General features: G+C 39.5%; 1 protein-coding gene across 17 annotated transcripts in view; it reads left to right on the plus strand.

Moving 5' to 3' along the window:
* lrrfip1b (leucine rich repeat (in FLII) interacting protein 1b) overlaps nucleotides 1-20,489 on the plus strand; it is a 70,175-nt gene extending 49,686 nt beyond the window's left edge. For 5 of the 17 annotated variants that reach the window (XM_077199219.1, XM_077199224.1, XM_077199222.1 and 2 more), the window contains 12 exons: nucleotides 7,907-7,936; nucleotides 8,060-8,185; nucleotides 8,268-8,438; nucleotides 12,137-12,229; nucleotides 12,387-12,479; nucleotides 12,724-12,816; nucleotides 12,969-13,113; nucleotides 15,660-15,709; nucleotides 16,456-16,573; nucleotides 16,679-16,758; nucleotides 16,968-17,072; nucleotides 18,499-20,489. In XM_077199219.1, coding sequence (XP_077055334.1) covers nucleotides 7,907-7,936; nucleotides 8,060-8,185; nucleotides 8,268-8,438; nucleotides 12,137-12,229; nucleotides 12,387-12,479; nucleotides 12,724-12,816; nucleotides 12,969-13,113; nucleotides 15,660-15,709; nucleotides 16,456-16,573; nucleotides 16,679-16,758; nucleotides 16,968-17,072; nucleotides 18,499-18,609 — 1,215 coding nt within the window. In that variant the 3' untranslated portion in view covers nucleotides 18,610-20,489. Of the gene's footprint in view, nucleotides 1-4,864; nucleotides 4,910-6,077; nucleotides 6,144-7,475; nucleotides 7,554-7,906; nucleotides 7,937-8,059; nucleotides 8,186-8,267; nucleotides 8,439-12,136; nucleotides 12,230-12,386; nucleotides 12,480-12,723; nucleotides 12,817-12,968; nucleotides 13,114-15,659; nucleotides 15,710-16,455; nucleotides 16,574-16,678; nucleotides 16,759-16,967; nucleotides 17,073-18,498 lie in introns of all 17 variants that reach the window. The other 12 variants (XM_077199227.1, XM_077199230.1, XM_077199231.1 and 9 more) reach the window with 6 other exon arrangements.
* The last annotated feature ends 7,392 nt before the right edge of the window (nucleotides 20,490-27,881 follow it).

The following is a 27,881-nucleotide window of genomic DNA, read 5'->3' on the forward strand; positions in this document are numbered from 1 at the left end:
TCTTTTCCCAGTTGACCCGAAGGCCCAGACGCGCTAGGTGCCGGAGCACTAGGTCCCTGTGTTCTCATACCTGGTCTCGAGAGTGAGCTAGGATCAGCCAGTCGTCGATGTAGTTTAGGATACGAACCCCGTGTTCCCGAAGGGGAACAAGGGCAGCCTCGACGACCTTCGTGAAGACGCGAGGAGACAGGGCTAGCCCAAAAGGGAGAACCGCGTACTGGTATGCCTGCCCCTCGAAGGCAAACCGAAGGAACGGTCTGTGTCGAGGGAGAATGGAGACATGAAAGTAGGCGTCCTTCAGGTCGATTGCTGCAAACCAATCCTGGGGCCGCACACATCCGAGAATGTGTTTGGCAGTGAGCATCTTGAACGGCAGCCTGTGAAGGGAACGGTTCAGCACACGCAGGTCCAGGATTGGTCGTAACCCACCGGTTTTCTTGGGGACAATGAAGTACGGGCTGTAGAAGCCGGTCCTCATCTCGGCCGGAGGGACGGTCTCGATCGCACCCTTCGCCAGCAGGGTGGCGATCTCGGCTCTCATGATAGGGGCGTTGCCACCGACCAAAGTGGAGCGGACTCCCCTGAAGCGGGGAGGAGACCGCGCGAACTGAATCGCGTAGCCGAGCCTGATCGTCCGTGCGACCCAGCGGGACAGGAGGGGGAGCTCTAGCCAGGCTCCCAAAAACTGTACCAGCGGGGTCATACGGACCACAGACTTCCCACCGATGGTGCAGCAGGGCGGAATGACTGGCCCGGACGTGGACGGCATAGCGGCCCGGTGTGGGGGCACAGTCATTAACCGCGCCCTGACAGAGGAGACCAGGGAAGGAAGAACGTTCCACGGGGGTCTGCTCTGCCAGGGGGCTGGCGACAGAGGCGGAAGGGAGCGGCACGGTCCGGGGACGGCGCGCACTGCCAGCCGGCTCTGGGACAGAGGGGGACGAGGGGTGCACGGCTCGGAGGCGGCGCACCGTGTCGTCCGAGAACTCTGTGTGCTCAGGGATGGAAATGTTACTTCTTTCTTTAACCACATTAGGGTGCTGCCCACCCGTGGGTGAGCAGCGGGGAGTGGAGAACAAAAGATTCTCCCCCGGCCCTCCACCGGGGGAAGGAGTGGTCCTGCTACCATCTCCTGAGAAGTAATTTTCAGCATCCCTGAGCAGCCCGTCTCAGGAGCGCCGCTTGGCCCGGCGTTTAGCGGGGGGCGGGGCTGGAGAGGGCTGGGGCGCCTTCTTACGGCTTCCTCCGCGACCGGGCCTGGGTGGAGGCTGCTGCTTTGGCCGGGCGGGAGGGGCGGGAGCCGCAGGAGGGCGCCCTCGGCGGCGAACAGACTGAGGGATCTGCCCGGTCGGCTGGGTGGAGGCAGCAGCGGGCCGTCGGGGCAGAATGTGCCTAATGGCCTCAGTCTGTTTCTGGGCGGTGGAGAACTGTTGGGCGAAATCCTCCACCGCACCGCCGAATAGGCCGGCCTGGGACATGGGGGAGTCGAGCAGGCGAGAGCGCTCAGCGTCCCGCATGTCAGCCAGGTTCAGCCACAAGTGTCTCTCCTGGACCACAGCTGTGGACATCACCAGACCCAGGGAGCGTGCGGTCACCTTCGTCGCCCGGAGGGCGAGGTCGGTGGCGGCGCGCAGCTCATCGAAGAGCCCTGGGTCCGTCCTACCCTCGTGCATGTCCCTTAGCATCTGCGCCTGATAGACCTGCAGAGTGGCCATGGCATGCAAAGAGGCAGCCGCCTGTCCCGCCGCTCTGCAGGACTTCGCCACTAGGGTAGACGAGAACCTACAGGCCTTGGATGGGTGCTTAGGCTCGCCGCGAGAAGAGGCACTCTGAGGACACAACTGCATCGCAACAGAACGCTCAACCGGGGGGAGCCCAGTGTACCCACGGGCAGCTGCCCCATCGAGGGGAGGAAAGGCGGATGAAATCAACGAGCGGTCGCGGGAAGACATGGGAGTCTTCCAGGACTTCGAGATTTCATCATGCACGTCCGGGAAGAAAGGTATTGGGGCAGGCTGAGGACGGGAAGCCGCAGCTGCACCCAAAAACCAATCGTCCAGCCGCGAGCGCTCAGGACAGGGTGGAGGGTTCCACTCCAAACCAATGCTCGCGGCCGCCCGGGAAAGCATGGCCGTCATCTCTGGATCAGACTGAGCCACAGCCGTATTCACACCCGAGGGTGGCAGCTGTGACGAGTCGTCACTTCCAGACGAATCAGACCCGCCTAGTGATGCTGCGATCGACATCGCATCTTCCTCTGGAGCGCCAAAGGACACTCGCGGGACCTCAAAGGACGGTCCCGCGATGATCCCCTGAACACTCGCGGGTTGCAACACTGGAGAAGGTGCTGCGGGGCACGGACACATAGTCGGCGCTTTGTTCCACACAGTCACCCTCAGATCACCCTGGCCACCAGCCGAAGTAGAGCCTCTCGAGGAGGCGCTAGATCGGGGTGTGGATGAGGGGACTCTCACTCTTGCGAGATCCTTGAGTCTCGATCTAAGTGTTGCGATGGTCATGTTCCCACAGAAAGAACATGACTCATCCACGAGCGCTGCTTTAGCGTGATCAAAGCCCAAACACACCAAGCAGCGCTCGTGCCCATCAGAGTCAGACACCAGTCGACCGCAACCAGAAGTGCACGGGCGAGGCATCTTTAAAAAGACGTGCCGCGTGCAAGCTCTTTTTGTGAGAGAAACTCAGTGCTGAAGCGCCCGCGGAGAACACACTCGCTGGCAAACCACGCTCAGATAAGCAGGAAGTGTGCACTCGCCGGGAGATCGCCGTCACACCAACACTGGAGAGTTGCTCGTCTCGTAAGAAGCTGACAATCAGAGATAGCTTAAGGAGTGAAGAATTACACTTGGCTCCGAAGCGAAAACATATCTGCCTGTTGCTGGCGTCCTCCTTTTATACCCACGAGGTGGGGCGGAGTTACGTCATGCAAATTCCGCAGACCCATGGCATTTCTTTGCCATTGGCTCGTTTTGTAATACTCGAAGTTGATAGGCTTTCTAAGCGAAACCCCATTCGTCGTCATCCGACGTAACTCGGAGTGACAACGAAAGGGAACAACCTTTTTTTTGCTGTTATGACCTGCTGCAAATGAGATGTATAACCAGACACCGGTTTCTGGCAGCGTTTCTGGGGAATCTTTGTCCATTCCTGAAGAAATGGCCTCCAGTTCAGTAATATTCTTGGGTTTGCGTGATGCAACCACCTCCTTAAAATCCCACCAGAGATTTTCTATGGGGTTCAAATCAGGTGGCCACTGTAGAATCTTCCAGGACTTCTTCTTTTTGGACCATTCTTTTGACTTAACCATATTTCTAACATGCAGTCAAAAGTAACACTCAACAACAAACCTAGCCAGTTTGGGTATTTCATGTGTTCTAACTCAAGCAACCCTGCTGCAACTAATGAAGTCTTTATTAGTTGCATCAAGTGTGCTTGAGACAACATCTGTTTTGCCAATTTGTGCTGTTGTGGGGGATATTCTATTCAGGGGGCTGACTTATTTTGAGACTGCAGAAGTCATTAAAAGTTGCATTTTCAGTTGAATTTGGGGAAGCCACTTTTGTTGCGTTGAGCTATTTCAATTACTTTGGTTTGATTTGTTCATTGCAAACACCCAAAAGTCTGTAAATTTTGCCAAAAAAACTGAATTGCAATGAGGGTTGAATAATTTTAATTAAAAACTGTATTGACTTTTTGTGATTAAAAAATAAATGTAAGTGATTGGATAAGCATGCAACTCTAGAATCCAAAGGTCTGAAATTTTTATTTAAACTTAACAAAAAAACAAAAAACATTTTGCTGTATATTTCTGTATATTCTTAAGTACTACATTACCCACAATAGCACTGTGAAATCCACCAATCATAGAAGCTGTTGTTACTGAAACAAGGTGCATCTTAAGGTGCGACCACATTAGCAAAACTTCTATGAAATTTTGTGAACTAAAAAAGTCCATTATTAATAGTGTAGCGATGTATGAATCATCGCTCACCCAGAACTTACTTTGACAAACTTGAACCCAACGCAATGGAAATTTTTTCACATTTTTATACATTTTGGTCGCAAAAATTTTCCAAACATCTGTAAATGTGTCTGCACCTTAATTTCTGCCTTAAAAAGTAGTCAAGGTTAGAATTAGTAAATAGCAAATTATAGCATGTTGAAAATGGTTAATGTCCCCCTGTGGTGAAAATCAAAGCTTTTAATGTTGTTTATATGTTTATGTGGTGTTTTAAATATGCTTTAAGATAAACCATGTGCAAATTCATAAGTCAACACAATTGCTGAGTATTTTCTCCTTAAAATGGCAGTGAACCAAAGACAGTCTCAAAAACGCGGTTTGAAATCACTGGTGTTTTTGACGTCACAAACTGCCTTGTAACCAATCACGTCAACCTGTGGATCTTTGAGCTGGTGTGAGTGAGTGGGGACGGGGGTAATTTGCATATTCATAGAACCGCATACACTGAATGAGGCAAGGGTGTATAGTTACATTCAAGCTATTTTAAACCATGAATATTATTTTTTCAAGAATTTTTTTTTTAAATGTAATTTTGGTGATCAAAGATGAGTTTTAAGGGATACAATTATTGACTACAGGGGGACTTTAAGTGTGGACAGATTATATACAGTACTATTTCTGCTATATGTTTGAATTGCATTATTTTGATTGATGTAGTGATGTGGTGCTGTATTGCTGGTAGAATGTTGTAGGAAGTTGTTTGATAAAATCTGATATTTATTTATTTAGGGGAGAGATTTTTTTTTTAAATTGAAGAATGTATAGTATTTAAATGAAATGTTATGAGCATATATTTTTCTTCCTCCCCTCTCTGTCTGTTTTTAGCCCTCTGTGCTTTTTAGTGAACCCCCCCGTTCAAGAAGTCACAGGGTTTGTTTCCAGTTGTCATCTGCATGCAACCTGACATGCAGATTGTTCGTTAACTCTGTTTCATCTTGATGAATACATGACACACATTGTAAGGAACTTTAAGATATAGTTAATCCAAAAATGACAATGATTATGTTGTCATCTTAACCCATATGACATTTTTTTGTGGAACACAAAAGTAGTGATCTAGTAGAATGTTCAAACTGTTCTTTTATATGAAAGTGCATGAAGACCATGGCTATCAACATGCTAAATTGTGTTAAAATCATGCTAGCGACATACTAATCTTGATAGCATCTTGCTAGAAACATGCTAATCATGCTATCATGATGCTAAGGATGTGCTAAACATGCCAGCAACATGCTAATCATCTGTATAGGTTCCTTGTTTTCCTTTAAAGTGCAATCATTACTCTTTTGTTGTGCTTTAGAGAAGTACAGTATGTGTTGACTAAAGCACACGTAATGTACTTGATTATAATTTTAACTATCAATATATTTATATTATATCATATATTTAAAATAGATTAATATTTGTACTAAATTACAACTTCTAATATATTATATATTTTTATTTAATTACAATAAACAAAACAAAATTTTCATTTTAGAAAGGAGCTACTTGGACATTCTGCTAGGTATCTCTATCTAGTTTGGAACAATATTAGAGCAGAATGATGACAATAATTTTCATTTCTGGGTAAACTATCTCATTTACGGACTTGTGTGTGTTCAATCCCTCATTTGAGCAGATACCTGCATGCAGTGTAGTAAACTGATTTGCAGAATCTTGTGTTGAGAAGTTTATGGCTTCCATAGCCTCTTACTCAGATATCTAATGCAGAAATCAATTTTTATTTATTCATTCCATAAGTGCTCAGAATACATCAGAGTGCATTAGAGTAGATGGCTAATGTGTTAACTTTCTGTAAACACACAAAGAAGCTTTCTTTGAACACCTCTGTATGTCATGAGCATTTCCTCCTCCTACATCTTCTCTAGCAGCCCTGTTTGATCACATTTCATGATCGTGAACCGTCTTGGATTATAAAGTGGCCATTTAAGGGTCTTTATTTTAACTGTTTGTTGTGTTCTCCATGGTTATGTCTGAGAGATATTGAGTATGTGAGGTGAATGTAGGATGGTGAGGTTTTCTGTTCTGTCTGCAGGGGTCATTGCATGAAGAGGGTTCATTCTCTGGCACTAGGCGTTTCAGTGGCTCCAGCGCTAGAGGCGTAAGGCCCAATTTTTACCTATCCCTCTGAAAGGGGCATGACCCAATGCCAGTCTGGGCTTGTTGAGTGTCTTGCATGGTTCTGTTTTCAGACCACAGGCTTGGCTAGGTGTTGTCTGTGTCTGTTTATGTCATGAGCTTCTCTGAGGAAAGTTTGGGAGCCTCCACCCTACTGTTTTTCCCACTCTTGTTGTGTTTGGATGCCTGCATGGCAGTAGAGTTGGACTGTTGGTGTATGTATGTAAAGCATGTACTTGATGGTTAATCATCTTGGATTGAATATGTTTTTGTCTTTTTTGTGTGGTCAAAATATGGTTTTTTACTAGTCAGACTGATGTGTCAGTGTGTTTTGACCCACAATATGGCTATGGTTTTACACTACTGTTTAAAAGAATGTTTTTTCCCCCCCCAGAAATTAATAGTTTTATTCAGCATGGATGGATAAAATTGATCAAAAGTGACAGTAAAGACATTTAGGTCCCACTTTATTTTAAGTGGCTTCAAGTACTATGTACTTACACCGAAAAGTAAGTATGATGTACTTATTGTGTTCATGTTGTATTTTAAAACACCTTTGCTGCTTTTGAGGTGGGATACGGGTAAGGTTAGGGACAGGTGTGGTTGTATGAAAAGGTTTAAGGGTGGGTTAAGGTGTATGGGAAGGGTCAACAGTGTATTTGCAAATGTAATTACATAAATTAATTACAGCTGTAATTACATGGAGGTATTTTTAAAATATAAGTACAATGTAAAAACATGTATGTACACAATAAATCCATTGTATCAAATTATTAATTTCAATGTTAGTACATAGTAATTAAAGCCACTTAATATAAAGTGGGACCGACATTTATATTACTTCAGAATACCTCTGTTTCAAATAAATGCTGTTTTTAATTAATCATTGACAACATTGATATTAATGAGAATGGTTGCTTTAGTACCAAATCAGCATTTTAGAATAATTTCTGAAGGATTGTGTTACTGGAGATTGGAGTGATGGCAGCTGAAAATTGGATCACAGGAATAAATCACATTTTATTAAAATAGGACCAGTTATTTTAAATTGTAATAATATTTCACATTATTAATGTTTTTTACTATATTTTTGGTCAAATAAATGCATTCTTGGTGAGCTTTTTTCAAAAACATTAATAAAAACGTACTAGCCCCAAACTTTTGAACAGTAGTGTATATGTTATTTCTTTAAACTTTATACTTATCAGTTCCTATATTTTTCCTCTAATGCTCAGAACTAACTCTCTTTCTGCTAACATCTTCTCATCTGTCCATCTTATTCTGCTTTTTTCTCTATACCTGCTTTTCTGGTCAGCCTTCAGACTACAATGGCTTTCTGGGCTCCAGCTCCAGGGCTTCATCTAGGGCGAGTTCAGCCCGTGCCAGTCCAGTGGTGAGCTTCCCATTCTGTCACTGACCAAGCTTTAGTTCTACAGTTTTAAGGTCAAATCTGTCATCTCTGTAACACATGAAGATCCATGGCAAAAACTGACCTGTTCTCCTGTTCCTTTGCATATTCTGTTCCTCATTCTGTAATATTCAGTAGGCTATTGTGTGGTATTAGCATTAATCTTGTTTGTGTCGTGCTCCCTCTAGTGAGTAAAGCATGGAACGTATATATAGATGCCCCAATTCTGATGCATTTTTGTTTTAAATAAGTATTTCACATCTAATGTGGATTTGTATAAAGAGGCTGCATGATTTTACATTGTAGCTTCTGCTGAACATGTTTAATTTTTCATACAGGTGGAGGAAAGGTCAGACTTCCTGGAAAAGGTCAGTAGAATAATTTTGAGGATGTTGAATAGATGTACAAACACATTTTTAATCCATCACAGTGAATAATACAGCAACAAAGTGATCCACCAGACAAAGTAAATATTTAAACTACATCCTCAGGGTTCCAGGACAGCCTCCACCCTCTCGGCTGCCACTCTAGCATCTCTGGGTGGAGGGTTATCACGAAGAGGAAGCTGTGATACCTCGCTATCAGCTGACACTGAGGCCTCCATACGGGAAATGAAGGTAGTTTTAGTGTGTTCATAATACTAAATTATAATAGCCATGATCTATATGTAAAGATCTTCATTTTGTTGTCAACTCTCAGGACTCTCTGGTAGAGGTAGAGGAGAAGTACCGTAAGGCCATGGTGTCCAACGCTCAGCTGGACAATGAGAAGACAAACCTGATGTATCAGGTGGACACACTGAGAGACACTCTGATGGAGCTGGAGGAACTTCTGTGTGAGACACGCAGAGAGAGTGAGGAAAAAAACAGGGTAAGGCCTATCAAATGATGAAATCAATATTCTGATAAAGAGGGGTTTAATACAAAATCCTGTAAAATAATTGACCCTTTTACAAATATATCTTTTTTTTCAATACAAAATATGAAATTTACACTTTCTGGGTTTTTTTTTTCAATATAAAATATGAAATTTACATTTTCTGTCATAACCCCAAATTTAGAGTCATCCATGAAGTGTAATGAATAAATATTATGTTTGACTAAACTACTATTGTGAGACAAAATCTTGGAAGTTTATACAGGTCATTTTTGCTATATTTCATTTCATGCTATAGTATACATGAATATCAGTCAAATGACCTCTTACGTCATCCGCTCTTTTTCCAGTTGACTGCCGCCATCTTGAGTACCTGCCGAGTACTGTCTACAATACTGACGGCATTAGCTAGGAAGCAGATTTTCTCTGTTTGTTTCACTTTATACATAACCAACTTTGTTTATGTAAACCCTGTGTGTATTTGACAGTATTCGCGCAATAAGACTAGAAAGATAACTTCGTTCAGTAACCTGTCGCTGTTGTTAGACAGGCTTAGTGCGCTTCGGGTGTACGCGCTCAGAAAAGCGCTCGTTAGAACCGCGCATCAACACGTGAATGACTTGTTAGCACATGCAAATAATGAACTTATGTGATCTGCATTGTCCCGTTCCTTTGCGTTAACATTTGATGTGAATATACGTCGCGTTGTAGCCTATGCTGAGACGGAGGCGCCAGAACTGCAACTGATAGAATGCACGATACTACGACATTTCTTCAAAAGCAGGTGGATATATTTTAATCCACGATCATAAATCGTGATATCGCACACCCCTAAACTAGCGTAAGCTCATTATCATTTACATCCACTCATCACAGACAACATGAACACTGCACAGAGAGTTTGCACACACAAACCACTGTTATAACATAAAAGCAAGCAGCTACGTGCATGGTTGGGCATGATATGATTGAAGGATTTTGACTGAATGCGCGCAAAGTGTGCTCCCTTAATAATTCCTAAAAAGCTGACATCAGTTAATCGCGATCTCACATCTCTGTTAATATCAATTAAGCTGACTGCACAATGAGTCTGTGATTGGCTACATCGCTCAACGCTGCAAACGTGTTTTAAAAGGAAACTCTGGCCTGTAAATCGTTTCTATTTTGTTTTAGTTCTTGTTGCTTTTCTGCAAAAATGTATTAGTTTTTATATGTTTTATTCATAAAGTCTTGCGAATCGTTTTATTCTCCCTGCAACGCGCACACACACAGAGAGTGCATTGCCGCTTGCACTCGGCCATCAAATCTAGTCCCGCGCCGCACTCTTTTCCATTGGGAGTGCACATCTCTAGATCAAGTTCGGGCAAGTTCGGGCTCGGCCAGAGAATAAGCTCTAGTTGCTTTGCGACTGACGTATCCATCTATGAAGGTAGTTTTGTTTCTTTATTATTCAATCAAAAAATATATTTTCAATTAAAAAAACCTTCACTTCAATAAAAGAAAAACTTTTCAATCAAAGAAAAAAAGTATTTGAATCCAAAAATATATTTGAGACTCAAAAAAATAAATTTGAACACTGCTTTTCTTTGATTGAAAATGTTTTCTTTGATAGAAGTCCGTTTTGTTTTGTTTAAAGCAACCTTTTTAATTGAAGTAACATTGTTTTTTGATTGGACCATATAATAGGTAGGACATTAGTGTCTTTATCATTCAATCAAAAAAGAAGTTGCTTCAAACAAACAAACAACAGAATCAATAAAAAAGTCACTTCAATGAAAAGATAAACATTTTCAAATATAGAAAATCGTTTTTGAATGCAAATAAAATATTTGAGACTCCAAAAATAGCATTTGAACACTTTTTTTTATTGAAAATGTTCTCTTTGATTGAAGTAAAAATGTTTTGTGTTTGGGCCATACATGGGTAGGACATTTGTGTCTTAATCATTCAATTCCAAAAAAGTTGTTTCAATCAAAAAAAATATTTTCAATCAAAGAAAAAACTGTTCAAATGCAAAAAAAAAAATTACCCCGTGAATAAAAAAAGTATTGAAGAGAATGTGTTTTTTCGTTGTTGTTTTTTTTTTATTTGAAGTGAAAAAAATGTAGAAGTTCAAATTGTTTTGATTGAATCATTTTTTTTGAAGTGAAAAAAGTTTTGAAGTTCAGATTTTTTCGTTTGAATCACTTTTTTTTTGAAGTGCAAAAAGTTTTGAAGTTCAAATTTTTTTGATTGAATCATTTTGACACAAACGTTCCGCAGTGGGCGGGTGCTTCTCTATTGGTCAGACATGTTTGATTGACAAGTGTCTACACCAACGACATCTTTCTGACAAAGAAGTCATGTTCGCCACTGCCAGCAGGCTTTTTGCCAGCAAGTGGAGGGAGCAGCCGTGAAGTTCATTTTCCTGAAGCTACAGATCTATCTCTGTGAGCCTTGCAGCGGCCAAGTACAGGGGGTAGTGAACTGATGATCAAATGAGTGTTCCAATTATTTATAATTTTGGTTTATAGTCAATCTTGCACCTAGCACCCTAAAACCAAGTGATGTACGCAGTTGTGGTCATGATTAAATTTTCTAAATTTTTTTCACTTAAAAAAAAAAACAACAACGAAAAAACACATTCTCTCCAATACTTTTTTTATTCACGGGGTAATTTTTGTTGTTGCATTTGAACAGTTTTTTCTTTGATTGAAAATATTTTTTTTGATTGAAACAACTTTTTTGGAATTGAATGATTAAGACACAAATGTCCTACCCATGTATGGCCCAAACACAAAAAAAAATTACTTCAATCAAAGAGAACATTTTCAATAAAAAAAAGTGTTCAAATGCTATTTTTGGAGTCTCAAATATTTTATTTGCATTCAAAAACGATTTTCTATACTTGAAAATGTTTATCTTTTCATTGAAGTGACTTTTTTATTGATTCTGTTGTTTGTTTGTTTGAAGCAACTTCTTTTTTGATTGAATGATAAAGACACAAATGTCCTACCTATTATATGGTCCAATCAAAAAACAATGTTACTTCAATTAAAAAGGTTGCTTTAAACAAAACAAAACGGACTTCTATCAAAGAAAACATTTTCAATCAAAGAAAAGCAGTGTTCAAATTTATTTTTTTGAGTCTCAAATATATTTTTGGATTCAAATACTTTTTTTCTTTGATTGAAAAGTTTTTCTTTTATTGAAGTGAAGGTTGTTTTTAATTGAAAATATATATTTTTGATTGAATAATAAAGAAACAAAACTACCTCCATATCCATCTTGCCGAATCAGGTACTCAAGATGGCGGAAGACAAGTTTTAGAATTGAGTGACGTCAGTGAGGAGACGTTGGTGACATCATCTGATATTCATGTATAATCGTATAATTGTATTGAAGTGGTTTTGTAATATGGAAATGGTTTGCAGAGAAGTTGATATCTCTGGTAAACTTTTAGTGTGAGTTATCAATCAGGCACACAGCGATATCAACACTCAATATACAGTACACAAACTGTTAATATGCAAATATTACTGACATGCACACAGTCATGCAAATGGTCAATGTGAAAGTCATAATTTGGTTGTCCTTTAATACTACCATCCATGACAGTACGGCTGCTAGTAACCAGGAATATACTGCAAATTTACAATGAATCCTTCAGTACATACTTCAATGATGGGCATTTTTGATTGTAATGTTTTTAGGAGTGCGAGCGAGAACGTCATGCCCGCAATGTCCTAAAAATCCAGTTTGAGGAGATGAAGGAAACACTGAAGCAGAGTGAAGAGTTGTTGACGGTGAGCATCACCAGTAAATGATGGGGCAGTCTTCTTGCTCTTTGTCTTCCTAACATAGATGGATTCTGTTTTTCTGTTGTCTTCTCATATTTTCTCTTTAATATACTTCTATCTACCCATCTATTTTCCTCTGCTTGCCTTCATGGCCGGGGCTCAGGAATCCCAACAGTCTTGCGGGAAACAGGCGGACTATATTAGAGAGATCTCTGACCTGCAAGAAACATTGGAATGGAAAGATAAAAAGATCCTGGTACAATTACTTTCATGGCCATGTTTCTTTAATCATATCACATCAAAACAAAACAATTCTCTCTTTTAGGTTTTAACACTTAATAATTACTTATTAATAACTTATTATTAACCCAACTTGGTTAAGGACAGAATGCTTTATACTGTCACATGTCCCTTGTAGTCTTTCCTAACCTTACAGCTGTCCTTTACTCTTTTGTTCTTCCCTTCCTTGACTTTTCACTTTTGCGGATGGTGTCATTTAGGCTTTAGAGAGGCAGAAGGAATATTCAGACATTATCCATGATGAACGGGAGGCACTCAGAGATGAGGTTTGCCGGCTTAAGGATGCTCTAAAGGTAGAGGTGTAGAAGCAATATTGGCAATCACAGAGATATAGAAGTAGAGATACTGAAGTCATTATATGTAGCATCATTATTTTGAATTCAAAGGACCATAATAACATAATGGAAAAAATGGGATGTTGACATCAGATTGAATTCTTGCTCAGAAACATGGCATTGTGCTGGGATCTGAGGTGATGTCCAATGGGCAGGTAGCAGACGGGGCGATTGATGGGCATGCTGATTCGGAAAAAGCTTCCCGATTGAATCAAGACTCTCACACGCCCCCCATGACTGGAGACAGCATGTTAGGTAAGACAAACGGTTTCCAGTATTTTTTTAACTCACAATCTAAACAAATCAGCTATTGCAGCAGATTTACTTGTTGTAATCAACATATGTTTACAATTTTGCTTTTATGGTATTTTCTTAATGCATATTTGCATTGTTTTTTCATTATTATTGTAGAAATCATTAGAAATATGTTAAAGATTAGAGATTAAAATCATTTTGGTGTCATTCCTGTGTCAATTTGTTAAATGAGGAAACGTTGACTGTATACATCCCCCCAAAAAAGAAGTTAAAAGAGAAATAGGTACAAGCTCTGAGGCACAGAAAACTGGACTATTTGCTATCTGATGCGATCTCTGAAAACCAGCATGAAGAAAAGTGATTTGAAGTTGTCAAAACCCAAAATTGTAATTAATTACCTTAGCCTATAAGAAATGTAGTCAGCTGACATTAAAACAGAGAGTGAAGGCCAAGCAAAGACTTGTCCATCTGAGAATGAAGTCAGCACATTTAGTCCACAAATGGTAACAAACTCTTATAAATATCTAGTTCAGTCAGGAAACTCTAGATGTCACAGGCTGATAGGTCCTTTCTGCAAGCCATCACACTTTTGCAACATGGCACAAGTTGATTGGCGTCTGCTGATTCTGCAGTCAGTGAGATTGCTTGTTCAACACCTAAATAGTCTGGTTTGGTGTTCGCTGTAGGCTAGTTGGGGCAGCAAGCTATCAGACTTCCTCTGAAATCCTCCACCTCCCTCAGGTCCACCTGCTTAGATTTGCTTCAGGATTTACTGTATGTGTTAATGCAGCTGCATAACTTACATGCTCACAGCAGCGTGTCAGTGTATCTGCAGCAGCGTGTATAGCAGATATATTCTAGCAAGACCAAACACATTAACCTGGCCATGTTCATTAACATGCCAAAACTACAGAGAGTTATCAAGATTAATAATAGGAAATTCTGACACAGGAGAATCTTCTAAATCCTAACAAAAATAATTCAGTAAATGTGTAGCCAAAACAAGGTCAAACAACCCTAGATGAATCAGAAATGGCAGCCCTCAGTGAAAGGTCAATGTACGTAAAGGTGGATTCCTACTCTCAATATACATAAAAAAAAATAAAAAATTCCTACTTGGTTGCAGATTTGACACCTCACAGGTAAAGTGCACTCCAGTAAATGTTGAAGAACCTGTAATTATAATCAAACAAAACATGTCAGAGGATAAAGGAGACATTGATTAAAGTGCAAAAACTAGTTTCACTATAACAATTTAAACCTGAGAATCAGATAATTTCGGAAAGACCAGGAGAGAACATTAACTGCATAGAAATCAATGCTACCATGAAATCCTCTCAAGAGCTCATGTTTGAACCCACAGACTCTAACGAAATGGATATATTTAATACCACAGGAGACAATGGTGTACAATCCAGGGACCAGCAAGAGACAGAGGCTGAGCCAGAGTTGCAGTGTGTGGAGGACACGTATAGCATGCCAGTAGAGCACAAGGGCACAGCTTTCCTTCTCGATAGTTGTGAGGAAGCAGTTGCTGGTTTAAATATGCATAGCAGTGAACCTCCAAAAGAAATAATATTTGATGTGAGAGGACTGAGTATAGAAAATGAAACACAGACGTTATTTAAGACAAAGTTTAAAATTAAGAAGATCATCAACTGCTGTGTGTCATGATTTTTCACAGATTTTTATTATTCTTTTTTTATTTTCTGATGTTTGTGACAATGTCCTTTTGATTTTATTTTTCATTGAGAAATTATACTTGGTGTAATTTTGCATATGTACTTTAAATCTTTAATGTAAATGAGAATGATCCAGGCATGTTTTGGGCATGCAAAAGCTGTACATTTCTTTCAATATTCTGAAAAGCTTGATTTTTGAAAACAAATTCCTCAAGAGAAATGGGAATACATTGTGATATGCACTTTGTAAGAATGTGTACTTCTCCATGTGTGCCAATACATCATCATCATCATCATCATCATCATCATCATCATCATAATAATTGAAATCACTTGTCACCACAAATAAAAATCACATACCAAAAATGTTTTATACAAAATAATATTCACATCAGTGTACATATACAATGTGTATAATAATAATAATAATAACAACTGCATATATACATTTCACAATTATTCATATTAAATAAAAACAGTAATTATATTAACTTTTTAATTAATTATATGATATGGTGATTATTATTAATGACTTTTAGGAATATTGCTGGGAAAAAAACTTAAATGAAGATAATTTGACATACAAGAGGAATAAAGCTTTAAAAAGACTTTACACAACTGGCTTTAGAAGTAAATAAAATGTCTGGTTTCTTTCCTTATTCCTTATCACCCCAACAATCCATTTTGCAATCGAGTCATGCATTTTTTATAATTCATTGTAAAATGTTAAAATGACAGTTCCAATTTGTATACTATGAGCTACAAAATAAATTATATTAGCGCCTACATCGACTCATTGTGTATCTGACATTCGATTCTGTATGAGGTTCATGTTCTGTATATATTTTTGTTTGAATTTTTCAGAGATCAGATTAAGGAAGCTGGTGGAAGAGAGAGAGAGTTTGCTCGACCAGGTGAGTTTTGTCATCTTATTTTTTTTCAAGTGATTCATTGTTTTATGTATAACTGATATTGTGGAAGAGCATGAAATGTCTGTCATAAGGACTTTGTTAAGATGACTGTGCGCTGTGGCACATCCCGATTTTGCTGAGTTAGACGCGTTCTGTCAACGTGATCCTGGAACAAGATAACTGTCCGAAAATTTTATCACAACCATATCCTTACCTATAACCTCTCCCTAAAATCAGAGGGAAATGATAGGTGAATAACCCTGATGTAGAAGTACCTAACCCTGGCTGTAAACCTACATTTGACATAAACCCTAAACTTGTCTGTAACGAGGTTAGATGTTTTAGGAAGAAGGAGGCGGGAACCAGCGAACATTCTACAACTTCAAAAAAATAAATAAACAAATAGGCTACAAAACGAAAGTAAAAGACAGCAGCCCCTCACGGATGACTGCTGTCACAAAAACACAACATAAGATCCAGCCTGTTCCTCTTGCGATCTCCACTGTCGTCACTCCTCCTTTTAATGCTTCCGCTCCTCCGTGAGAGATATGAGACCTGTGTGTCGCGCAAGTGTCGCTCATAATCACGCCACCGGCCTCCCACGGCCCTTGACCTTGTCCTGCTCGCCATTGTCCCTCAGATCTAATTAGTTGATTGGAATTTTGTTCCAGAATCAACAAAGAAGTTGATCCAGGAACATGTTGCACATGGTGAAATCAGGTTCTGCTGTGCTGTGTGTGTGTTTGCAGGTACGGAAGCTTAAAGCCACTGCAGAGCAGAAGCAGAAGAATGGGACAGAAGAAATGGGAAGCACGGATGAGGATGATCTTCAGAATGGTCTGGATCCTCATATCCTAGATCTGCAGAGTAAGATACACCTTTAAATTTATATCACTATCAGTCTTGACTTAGGCTGGTTTGTCATATGGAGTTATATGTTTTCATATGACCTCAGTTTTTTTTTTTCTACAGGAGATGCTAACAGGCAGATAAGTGACCTGAAATTCAAGTTAGTCAAGTCTGTGCAAGAAGTCACAGCGCTTGAACAAAATGTAAGTCATGGTTAACACTGACACAAGACTTTATTCCCAGAGGCACAACTCAGAATCGTGTCCTTGCATTCAATTTCATCATCAGTGGTTGATTAATATTTTCCTTTAAATTTTACTTCTCTTTATGCACTTTTAATTTTCTTCTGATTTCTGGTACAACCAGTTCCACAGTGTTGCATACATAACCTGCAATCTCTGTCATGTGGCAGATAATTCGGCTGGAGGGTCAGGTGGGCCGCTATAAGATGTCTGCTGAGGCTGCGGAGAAAGTGGAAGATGAACTGAAAGTTGAGAAACGCAAGTTACAGAGAGAGGTACATTGATTAAAAGATTGGGATGGGGGGGGGGGGGGGGGGGGGGGTGGTAATGCTAACATTTCAAACATCTTAAAACATTTTTAGAATCTTAAAAAAATGTAATTATCATGTAGTAATTTTTTTGGTGAAATATTCTTTTTTAAATATTTTGCTGAAATATTGCACATTTGAAAGCTGTGAAATCAATTAAATATACCTTGTGAATTGAGTACATGTAACTAAAAAATTAAATAGATCAACTTTTGGTGCCATGACTACATTTAATTAGACCTAACATGTTAAAGGTTTAGTTCACCCAAAAATGAAAATTCTGTCAGTAATTACACACCCTCATGTTGTTCCAACCTCGTAAGACCTTCGTTCATCTTCGGAACACGAATTAAGATATTTTTGATGAAATCTGAGAGCTGGATACCTTAGAAGCCTATGGAGGAGTGATCCAGCTCTCAGATTTAATCAAAAATATCTTAATTCGTGTTCCGAAGATGAACGAAGGTCTTACAAGGTTGGAACAACATGAGGGTGAGTAAATACTGACAGAATTTTCATTTTTGGGTGAACTATCCCTATAAGGTAATGGACCAAAAAAAAAAAAGAAATGTAGGGTGAGATTTAATTTTTGTCCATTGTAAATCGACTGGATCATTGTGGTTTGCTATTTCTTCAATAAAGTGATGTCGGGTTTGTGAACATTTTTATTTTATTTTAACCAAAACAAAAATCTGGAACAGAGTCAGCACAGATTTGCAAGTTACTCAATTCAAAATTCCTTTCAGACTTTCATGGTGACTTAAATGTCTCTTGGCACATCCTCGATCTAACCACTGACTCTACTCTTCACCACAATGGTAACACCAAAATGTCAATTTAACAGAATCTCACATGAATCCAAACATAAAAGAACATGCACTAACAGATCTCCACTTCATATACACAAAATAACACTTAATTTAGACAATTACTCTCCTTATACAGTTTGTATCATAGAATGCTTGAAAAATAAAATTTCCCTCTCTTGGCACATGATTGTCCAACTTACTCAATTTCTTAAGTTTGCTGTTAAAGATGAGAGAATGTTGAGATGGAATGAATAATAATAGTAGTTCTTGAAGCTGATCAGTATCATTTCTTCATTCTCAAATATGTTGAATGAAATTTAACAAAAATATGAAGTATATCTTAAAAATATAATTTGTTTGTCAAATTGTTTGTTCATAAAACTTAAATAAGAGATGTAAATTTTAGTCCAAATTAACTGTTGGATTTTCAGACATTTATTTTGGTATGTCCAACTCAACAAACAAGTGTTGTTCCGAGATTTTATTAAGGTAGTTTAGTTATTTATTATTGTGTGATATTTACAAAGCCACTGAATATTTTTCATAGTGTGATGTAACAAATTCCTGCTGTGCTTATTCTTTAGCTGAGGTCTGCGCTTGACCGTATCGATGAGCTGGAAGCAAGCAACAGCCACCTGACGAAGAGACTAGAGAAGATGAAGGCCAATCGGAGTGCCCTACTGGCACAGCAGTGATGCCCGCCAGTGCACACTCTGCAGTCAGGGCATGATTCCGATCACCCACTGGCACAGATGATTTGCCACCCATATAAAACTAAAATTTCTTTAAAAATCAGATCAAATTAGCTCAATCATAATCTTGCTAATTCAGATTTCTAAAAGACAAATAAGGCTAACAGGTATAAACATCAACCTTCATTTGTTTGCTTGTAGGATTCCAAGCGGAGGACACATCAAAAACAAATTCTTACTGAGGCTTATTAAAGTGACCTTTGGTTTGGATTAGCAGAATTCAGGCCCTCAATGAGCTTGCAATACTTTTTGACTGGGTTACGGATCTCTGTGTCTGTAGACCAACAGAACACAACACAGGCATAGCACATCTATGACAGCATGTTACTTTATGGTAGTATTTTGGTTCAGAAGAACATTGACTTAGCAGATCATGCACTTTATATCTGCATCAGTATTCAGATGTGTTACTGGGAAACTGTACATGGAACCCTTTTTAATAGTGAGATAATGGAAATTGTGTAGTCCAGATATTAAATGAATGAATGTATGCTCTCATACAGAGACAATTGTGCATTTTCTTGTAATGTTTTGTGCAGGCAGGGACTTAACAACAGACATGTGCAGGATATGTGCAATATCACTTTGAACGTTTAAAGGGGAATTGTGATAATGTCCATTTTGTTTTACGCCAAATCTGTGTGTGCAAGTGTTGGTTCGTACTTAAATAAGGTGGACTAGGACTTTATGATGTTAGTAATTTTTGTTTACATGCTAATGTTGCGTAAACATCCTGAGGAACTTATATTAGGACATGGTTACAAAAATCTTTGATGCAATAACAATGTTAATATAACTTTATGGAGTTTATTTCGCTCAAAGCCAAGCTTGGAAGTATTTGAATCATTGTCCTTGAAAATGTTCTCAGTGGCAGCAATTTTTTTTTCTTTGTCGCTTTATTGAAGCACTCTTTTTTTCTTCTTACATATCTATTCAACTAAAGTGGGGTAATTGGGGAAAATACTTTTGTTTTGTTGAATATGCAGGTTGTAGATCACCTACTCACTTTCCGTGTATAAAAATCGAGGTCTTGGTCATTGTAATATGGTAAGTAGAAGTAGACAGTATAAGCACAGCTGATCATCAGAATACTGTTTCATATCCAGTTTAAACTCAGATCATACTGCAACAGCATACAGCTCTGGAAAAAAAAGAGATCCACTGCAAAATTATCAGTTTCTCTGGTTTTACTATTTATAGATACATGTAAATATCATCGGAGGGCAACATGGACATTTGAGACGTCACCAGCGTTTATAGATACAATCTGTAATCTGAGTCTTGCTTTCGAAAACATGCTGAGGCAACACAATAAATGGGAGTGCAGCTGGTTTTTTGAAGCTGGTCGTTGTAGCACTTTCACTAATGATCTGCCATTTAAAGAGTGTATCATTAATCTCAATGCATTTGGGTTTATAGAAATAAACATGGCTTTTTTAAAGAAAAAGAAAAATGAACTGTATTGCAATAAAGCTTTTCAGAGTAACTGACCATTACATTTACACAACAAGTTCAGATGTACATCATTACGAAATCAGCTGTGACAATGAATGTAATGATGCTATATCAGTTGGATGATTGGTTGTGGCAAGATGATTCTATTTGCTGATTGTGAGCTTCACTTGTATCCCTCCCCTGGGTTCTGCAACCATTGGAGACAATGCGCCACCTTGTTTACACACTCAGTGAACATGCAGTCTCATAAGGACTGATATGCTGAACTTTTGAAATAGCAGACAGAGACACACAAATTACATTGTTTACCTGTATTAAACCTCTTATGTAAGACATGGCATAGCAAGAAATAAACTTATGCAATAACACTGACTTTTCAGGTTCTTTTATTGCATTTTACGTTTAATAAACAAGAATTACAAAATAGATCCTGCTCCCACATAACATTGAAAACATGGAAGTGGTGTACATTTGAACAGCAGAGGGCAGCACTAAATTTTCAGCTGATAAATCGGTTTTGCGTTTTGGTGTTATAGATGTTAAAGGCAAATCTTTTAGTAACATGCCATGGTGAAGTCATATGGTTGGAAATTTTCCATAGCCACACTGCCAAATTTCCTTAAACTAATATAATATTTTTGTTGTGTGTTATCCCTCATAAGCAAATCTGTTCAGTTGTTGCATATATATAAGATGATAAAAAAAAATATGTAAGAGGAAGAGGGGGAAGAGGAAATGCAGCAAAGGCAATAAAATGCCCAGATTTAGTCTTTTATTCATGCTGGCCCTCATACACAGACAGCTGAACACTTGCCACTGGAGATTCAACTTTTCTTCCACACAGACAGCCTAGCTCCAACTGGCAGCTCTGAGGAAAATGCAGGCAATGTTAACAGCACTAAATATGGCAGGAAATCAAGCCAGATGATTATGATAGTACTAAAGCACTATATATATATATATATATATATATATATATATATATATATATATATATATATATATATATATATATATGGTTTTTAATATATCTTCATTACCTAGAGATATAATTATACAACATTCAAAAAGTAGTCAAAACACTCAACATTTAACAGGGGCCGTATTCACAACACATTTTAAGGCTAAAAGTAGCTCCTAACTGGCGAATTTAGGAGCAACTCCTAAAAATAATGGGCGTGTCACTCGTAACTTTAGGACTCCTAATTTTTTTGACTAAGAGTAATTCACGAAGCATTTTAGCCCTAAAAGTAGCACCTAAGTCTGGGACAGCTTAAAAGAAGTCGAGAGGACTCCTAACTCACTAAGACCTATTCACAAACCGCTTTTTGTGGCATTTCACGTTGCGATGTTTTGAAATGCGTATGCGGCGGCTACAGGAGCTTCCAATCACGAGGGAACAATTTTGCATTGTAGGCATAACTAGGGATGCAACAACGCCACCAACAACAACCAAAACTACTCACTGCATGTAAACTAATTGTAACATTTCATTGTGAATCAAATTAAAATGTTCTTCTCTTTGCAAACGTAGGCAGAGGCATAGTGACAGATTAATTCAATAATGTTGCAAAGATATTGCATCAATCCATATGTTTCATTAGGCTACTAGGCTATTTGTTTTTCCTTACTCTTTATTCATTTAGGCTATTTATTCAGTTATTCATCATCTTCCGTCCTTCGCACTACTTGTGTAGCGCACGCATTCTCAGACCTGTCACCTGTCACTCATCATCATAGGGGAGGTGTTTGGAATCATTCCCGCGTTACAATCATCAGCCAATCAAGGTGGTCACTTCAGTCAAGCTCGTGCATGAGTAATGACGTCATCCATAGCAACGAAGACTCACTCTTAGTTTAGGAGTTGTCATTTTTCTTTACTAAGAGTAGGTCTGAAAGGCGTTGTGAATAACTTTTAAGAGAAAACTCCTAGCTAAAATATTTTAGTGCGATTTAGGAGCACTCCTAGTGGTAAGATAAAATTCTTTGTGAATACGGCCCCTGAACAGCAGTTGTTTATTTTTTTTTACAAAACTATGTGCTTATTTTTTTAATTAACTAGATGTCAATCTTCATCTTTATAACAGAAGTTACAATACAACAATCTTCAAGATACAGTACAATCTTCACATGTTTTACAGATTGTCACCTTAAAAACAGTCCTTTGACTATATTTATTTGATCAAAAATACAGTAATATTGTGAAATATTATTTCAATGTAATACTACAGTTTTATATGTGAATATATAGTAAAGTGTAATTTATTACTGTAATCAAAGCTGAATTTTCGCATCATTAGTTCAGTGTCACATGATCCTTCAGAAAACATTCTAATATAGCTACCGATGTTATGAATTTGATGCTCAAGAAACATTATCAATGTTGAAAACAGTTGTGCTGCTTATTGTTGTTCTTTTCTTCTTCTGAAAACCAATATATACAACAATTCAAAGATTTTGGCTAAGTGATATAAAATATAATACTTTTATATAGCAAGGAAGTAATAAATGAATAAAAAGTTGATCAACATTGATCAAAATTAAGAACCTTTCTTAACTGAGCACCAATAATAATTGAGCATACAATCAACATTTTACTATGATTTCTAAAGAATCATGTGATATCGAAAACTGGAGTGGGTCTAATGATACATAAAATTCAGCTTTTACATCAGTCTAAATGACATTGTAATTATATTAAAAATGATTTAACTTTTGAAATTTAATTATGTATTATCGAACATCCATTAACAAAAAAACTTTAAAAACACTTAATACTGACAAGTTTAAATCTGTCTTCAAACCAAAGATACCACACAAAATAATAGACTTGAGTGCAAACTTCCATAAAATATATCACACTACTTCCTTCTCCTAACAGGAATAGGAAAACAAGGGAATGTGGCATACAAAAAATTCCAACCAAAATATTTTAACTTGTGAAATTAAATATAAATAGTGCAATCAGTCTTTTGTGTATAATACTGCATGTGGGCATATTTGGTTATTATCTGATGCTGCCGTCACTCCACTTCTCAGGTCATCATACATCTCCCAGACACATGGAGACCTCCTGCAGTAGGCCACATAATGCCCAAGATCATCCTGGATTAAGCCTCCTCTAAAAGCAATGACTGCCCGTAAAGTAAATCTCGTTCCCTGGAGCATCAGATTGGAGGGAAATTCACTCAAAGGAAATTCTGTGGAGTTGCTTCCCAGGTCAGTGTCAATCCACATAAGTTCTCCCAGACTGTAACTGTGAGAAACTTTCCCTGCACAGAGCACTTTTTCTGAGGTATCTGGCTTGATTGCAGAGGGACACTGTGACAGACTTTGGATCGGCCTGAGGTAGGGGGACTCCGGAAGGTCAAGGCCTTCTTCCACTGCGGTCTGAAGATGAGCCATGCCAGAAGCCTGCAGTACAGCAACAGAAGTACAAACAAATGCAATTTCCCTTGTGATTTGTTTGCTGAGACCAAAAATACTGTGAAGAGCACTGTTTTGTTAATGAAACACAAGTGCGTTTTGTCATTGACTTTTAAATGATAGTGGAGATGTGGCATTGTGCATCGATTTGGAGAGCACCAGACTTCAGTCGGACAGCTTTGAATATTTCGCTCAGCAGTTCTGCCCTCTGTATGTAGGCCTGTGCATTCAGACCCTTTGTGGTGATGGATTTCACTAGCAGGATGAGGTTGTTGGAATCCTCTTTGCAAACAATATTTTCAAAAGTGACACTATCACAGTAAGCACAACATAAGCATTGACAAATGCACATGTGTTAAGCACAGAGATTCTTGATTTCCTGAGTTTAAAGTCTGTTGATTGTTTCCATTTTTCAACAGGTCCACTTTTAGTCTTTTCCCTCTCACAGATGGATCTGCATGGAGCCATTCAGGACAAGGAGAGAGGTATAAACTCCTCTTCCTCTTTTTGGGTGGAACCGCTAAGCCTCTCCAGTTTTCAACAGCTTCTTCATCTGTTGGATGGATGTTTGTGACGGTGTCAGACTTCCCAGAGCAGGAAGCATCCATCTCTGGCCTTCCATCTATCCTGCAGGTTGCGGTGGGTAGTGGATTGACTCCTGTGTCGATCACTGTCGCAACAGCCTCATCCTCTTCACCTTTTTCCACACTCTATTGTTTTGCAGAAAAAATACGCATGTTGCCTTCAATGAAGGACAGATGTCGAGCAATGAATCGATCCACTCGAATAGGCAAGTGTTCATGCTTGAAAAGGCCGCGTTTGATGTTTTTAAACTCGGCTTCGACATTGGCTGAACTTGCAGTGATGTTGGAGCTCCGGAAGTGACGGATCATTACCCTGTCCAGAGAGGTAAGTAATTTGCAAGCCATATTATATTTGGAATAATCTCAGGGAGGAAGTGCATATTGTCATGATCACCATTAGATGTGGCAAGTGACCTGCTCTCCTCACATATGTCTGTTATCCACTGCCGCAGGTCTGTCTGTGTTTGGTTACATGGATCTACTTCTTCCAGGTCCGTACCCTCTACATCTGGAATGATGACACGCTCTTCTGCAATTCGGCTTTTAGGTATTTCTTGCACCTTTCTGAAATGAGGGGGGGGGGGGGTTCAGAGCTGTCACTACCATCTGTTTCGCTGAGAGCCACAATAGTAATGCATCTTAGTAGCTCTCTTGCATCGTCCATGGATTGTGACACGAGAAGCTGAGCTATTGACCTAACAAAGAAATCTTTAATGCGATGTTTTTTTTTTCAAGCAGTCCCACCGGCAGTAACCGAGTAAGACACCACAACACTCATTGATGTAGGTCTTAAGATCAGGATGAGAAGTAAAAGCCTTGACCAAAGATCCGAGCAAAGCCAGAGAAAAGTCACTCACAACCTCTTTTGGAGTAGGTGCACCTGCGCGTATCCATTCTGTCAGCCAATGTGTTATGGCATTAACATCATGTCTCTCTGACAGCATTTGCACCACTGGGACACTTGAGCTCTCACCCCCTGCCACAACACCCTGATATAGGAATATATGGCCAGACTTGCCATTTGGTCTCTGTAGTTTCTACTCCTCACCACTGAGCCAGTTGCATCAAAACTCACAGTGGGGTTAGTAGATGTCTTTGATAATGTCTTGTACATATACATTTGTGTTTGACTCCAATAGTGACAGAAAAACTTGTCTAGTCCAATGTCTTTAATGCTACCACTGTGAGGTGCACTGTATTTTAGCATCTGCAATGACAGAATAGGATCCTTGTCGCCTAATTCTAAATCATTTCTCTCTTGCTTTGCTTTGCGCAGGGTGGCCAAATTAGGCAGATGACTTGGCTCAGGATCTCCAAAATCCATCAGCTTTGTTGCCTCTGTTTCCCTCCATACATGGGGTTCCTTTCTACCCTCACACAGTTCTTTGGATATCTGCACACGCAAGTTACCAGACATCGCACGCTTGGAACAGCCAGTATGCAGGGAGTCATCAGTGTTTTTAAGTGAACACCTGAACTTCATTTTGCTGTTTATTTCAGGCTTTTTGTCACATTTTATGTGAATGTGGCCACGACACTCCTTACAGTTGCTTCAACTTCAAAATCAAAAGTGCAGCAATCTTTTGGACTGGAGGAAAGGGACCCTGGCTCAAAATCAGTGTCATCACTACTGCCACTTGTTTCATGATCACTGTAATGAGTAAACCCTAAAGCAGTCCAGATATTGTGTCTGTTTAATTTAACAAAGGTGTATAGGGCCTTTGCAGTGATCTTGTTGTCTAGCTGTTTACTAAGCTCTGTCCAGATGCTCTAATTAGGAGTAGCTATGTTGCCATTTTGGACTATAGCCTCTTTTGATGAACACAGGACTGTGAAAATGGAATCCCTGTCGACTGCTGGTTTTTGGGAATCTGGCATAAGCACAACATAACTACCCTCAATTATCCTGACTCCAAAATATGTCATGTACAGCATAAATTTGTTTTAATATATTACTGTATTGGTCTGAATATAAGAATAATAGCATAATATAATATAGTAAGGATAATGTAGATGAATAATATATCTTATATTAGGACCAATATGGTAATGTTGACACCTAGATTGTCAGTATTGAACCGAAAACTCATTGCTAACACTATCACTAATTTAGCTATGAAATGTTAAATACAGTTGCACATGTGACCCATAGTCGTTTTTTAATACTAAAAGGCAAATTTCTGCAACTGTAATCAGCATTTCATAGCTAAATTAGTAATATAAGTGTTATTAATGAGGTTTCAGTTCAATAACAAGTAACAAGCTCTCTTGAATGTCGTACAATTATTCTTGAAGCTACTAATATGTAACTGACAGTTTTAAAACAATGTATACTTACATTGGCCAGAAATTTGGATTAGTAACGACTTTTGTAGTTTGATTTATATCGACCTTTTCTCCACCAACTCTACAGCATTTTATACAAGAGCATTCTTGAACAGAAGTGTCAACTGCCACCACTAGGGGCAACTCTGTTCTCATGGCTGGAGTGCAGCTTGTGGCCTGCCGGCCCTGGGCCTGAGAGAACATGCAGAGCAGATGGTGGGAGCTGAGATGGACGACTTCTTCTGTGTTGAATGAAGACGTTTTGACCAACTCCTGAGTTTATCCTTGATTTTGTCGTGCTTGAGAGAGTCCTCTCTCTCCTGAATGAGCACATGGCTGGTTTGGTCAAGGTCAGGGGCACTGGAGGTTCTGGGGCCCCGCAGGACAGCACAACACCCTGAACGTTCTGAGAAGCCAAGATAGTGCAAATGTTGGGTGTAGATGCAATATAAAGCCTCAGAAAGGTGCCACCCCTCCGGGTTGGCTCGGTCAATAAGAAAGGTGGAAGTTTTCATGGGCCGCGTTTTATTGTCTACAGTGATAATAACCCATTGACATATGTCATGAAAATGGCAAAACTCAATGCAGCGGGGCAACGGTGGGTTTCTGAGCTGGCAGACTACCTTTTCACTTTGCAGGAACGGCAAATCGAGATGCAGACTTCTTATCACGGAGACCAGTGGCCATTGAAGTCACAGTCAGAGAGTGTACTCAGGAATGTGAGCCAGAAGTGCTGGGATCAATCAGGGAAGCCCTGAAAGTACAACAACATGGAGAAGTGGACTGGATATCTGCAATCACTTGCAACATAGATGTCTTACCAAGACCAGTCAACGGCTAACACCTCAGGATATCAGGAGCGCCCAGCTGAGTGATCCAGTCATCCGCCGAGTACTTGATCTGAATCAGAAACAAATCTATCTCAAACACAAGGACAAATTAAAGGAACCGGAAGCTGTGAGACGACTCCTACGAGAATGGCATCATCTGCAGATCAATGAGGAAGTTATCCTGCAAATAAAAATAATGACTAGAACTCAGTTGGTTGTCCCAGGAAACTTGAAAATATGATATACAAGTACTTACATGAAGACATGGCCCACCTAGGTGCCGATCGTATGGTGGCAGCAGCTCACACAGGTTTCTTCTGGCCAAGAGTGAGAAAAGAGATAGAGCATTATGTCACAAGAGTGTGTCGATGCCTAAGACAAACTAAATTAAACCGGATCCCCAGAACCCCAATCAAGAGCATTGAGACAACAGCTGTGTTTGAGATGATCTCAATTGATTGCCTGCACCTGGAGAAAAGTAGAGCGGGAGCAGAGTATATTCTTGTGGTCATAGACCATTTTTCAAAGTTTGCTCAGGCATATGCCACCAGAAAAAAGTCTGGAAAAACAGCAGCCCGGAAGATCTTTGAAGAAT

Source organism: Siphateles boraxobius, unplaced genomic scaffold (genome assembly GCF_051911475.1).
Source record: "Siphateles boraxobius isolate OS27281-9 unplaced genomic scaffold, OSU_SipBor_1 41, whole genome shotgun sequence".
NCBI classification, from domain to species: Eukaryota; Metazoa; Chordata; class Actinopteri; order Cypriniformes; family Leuciscidae; genus Siphateles; species Siphateles boraxobius.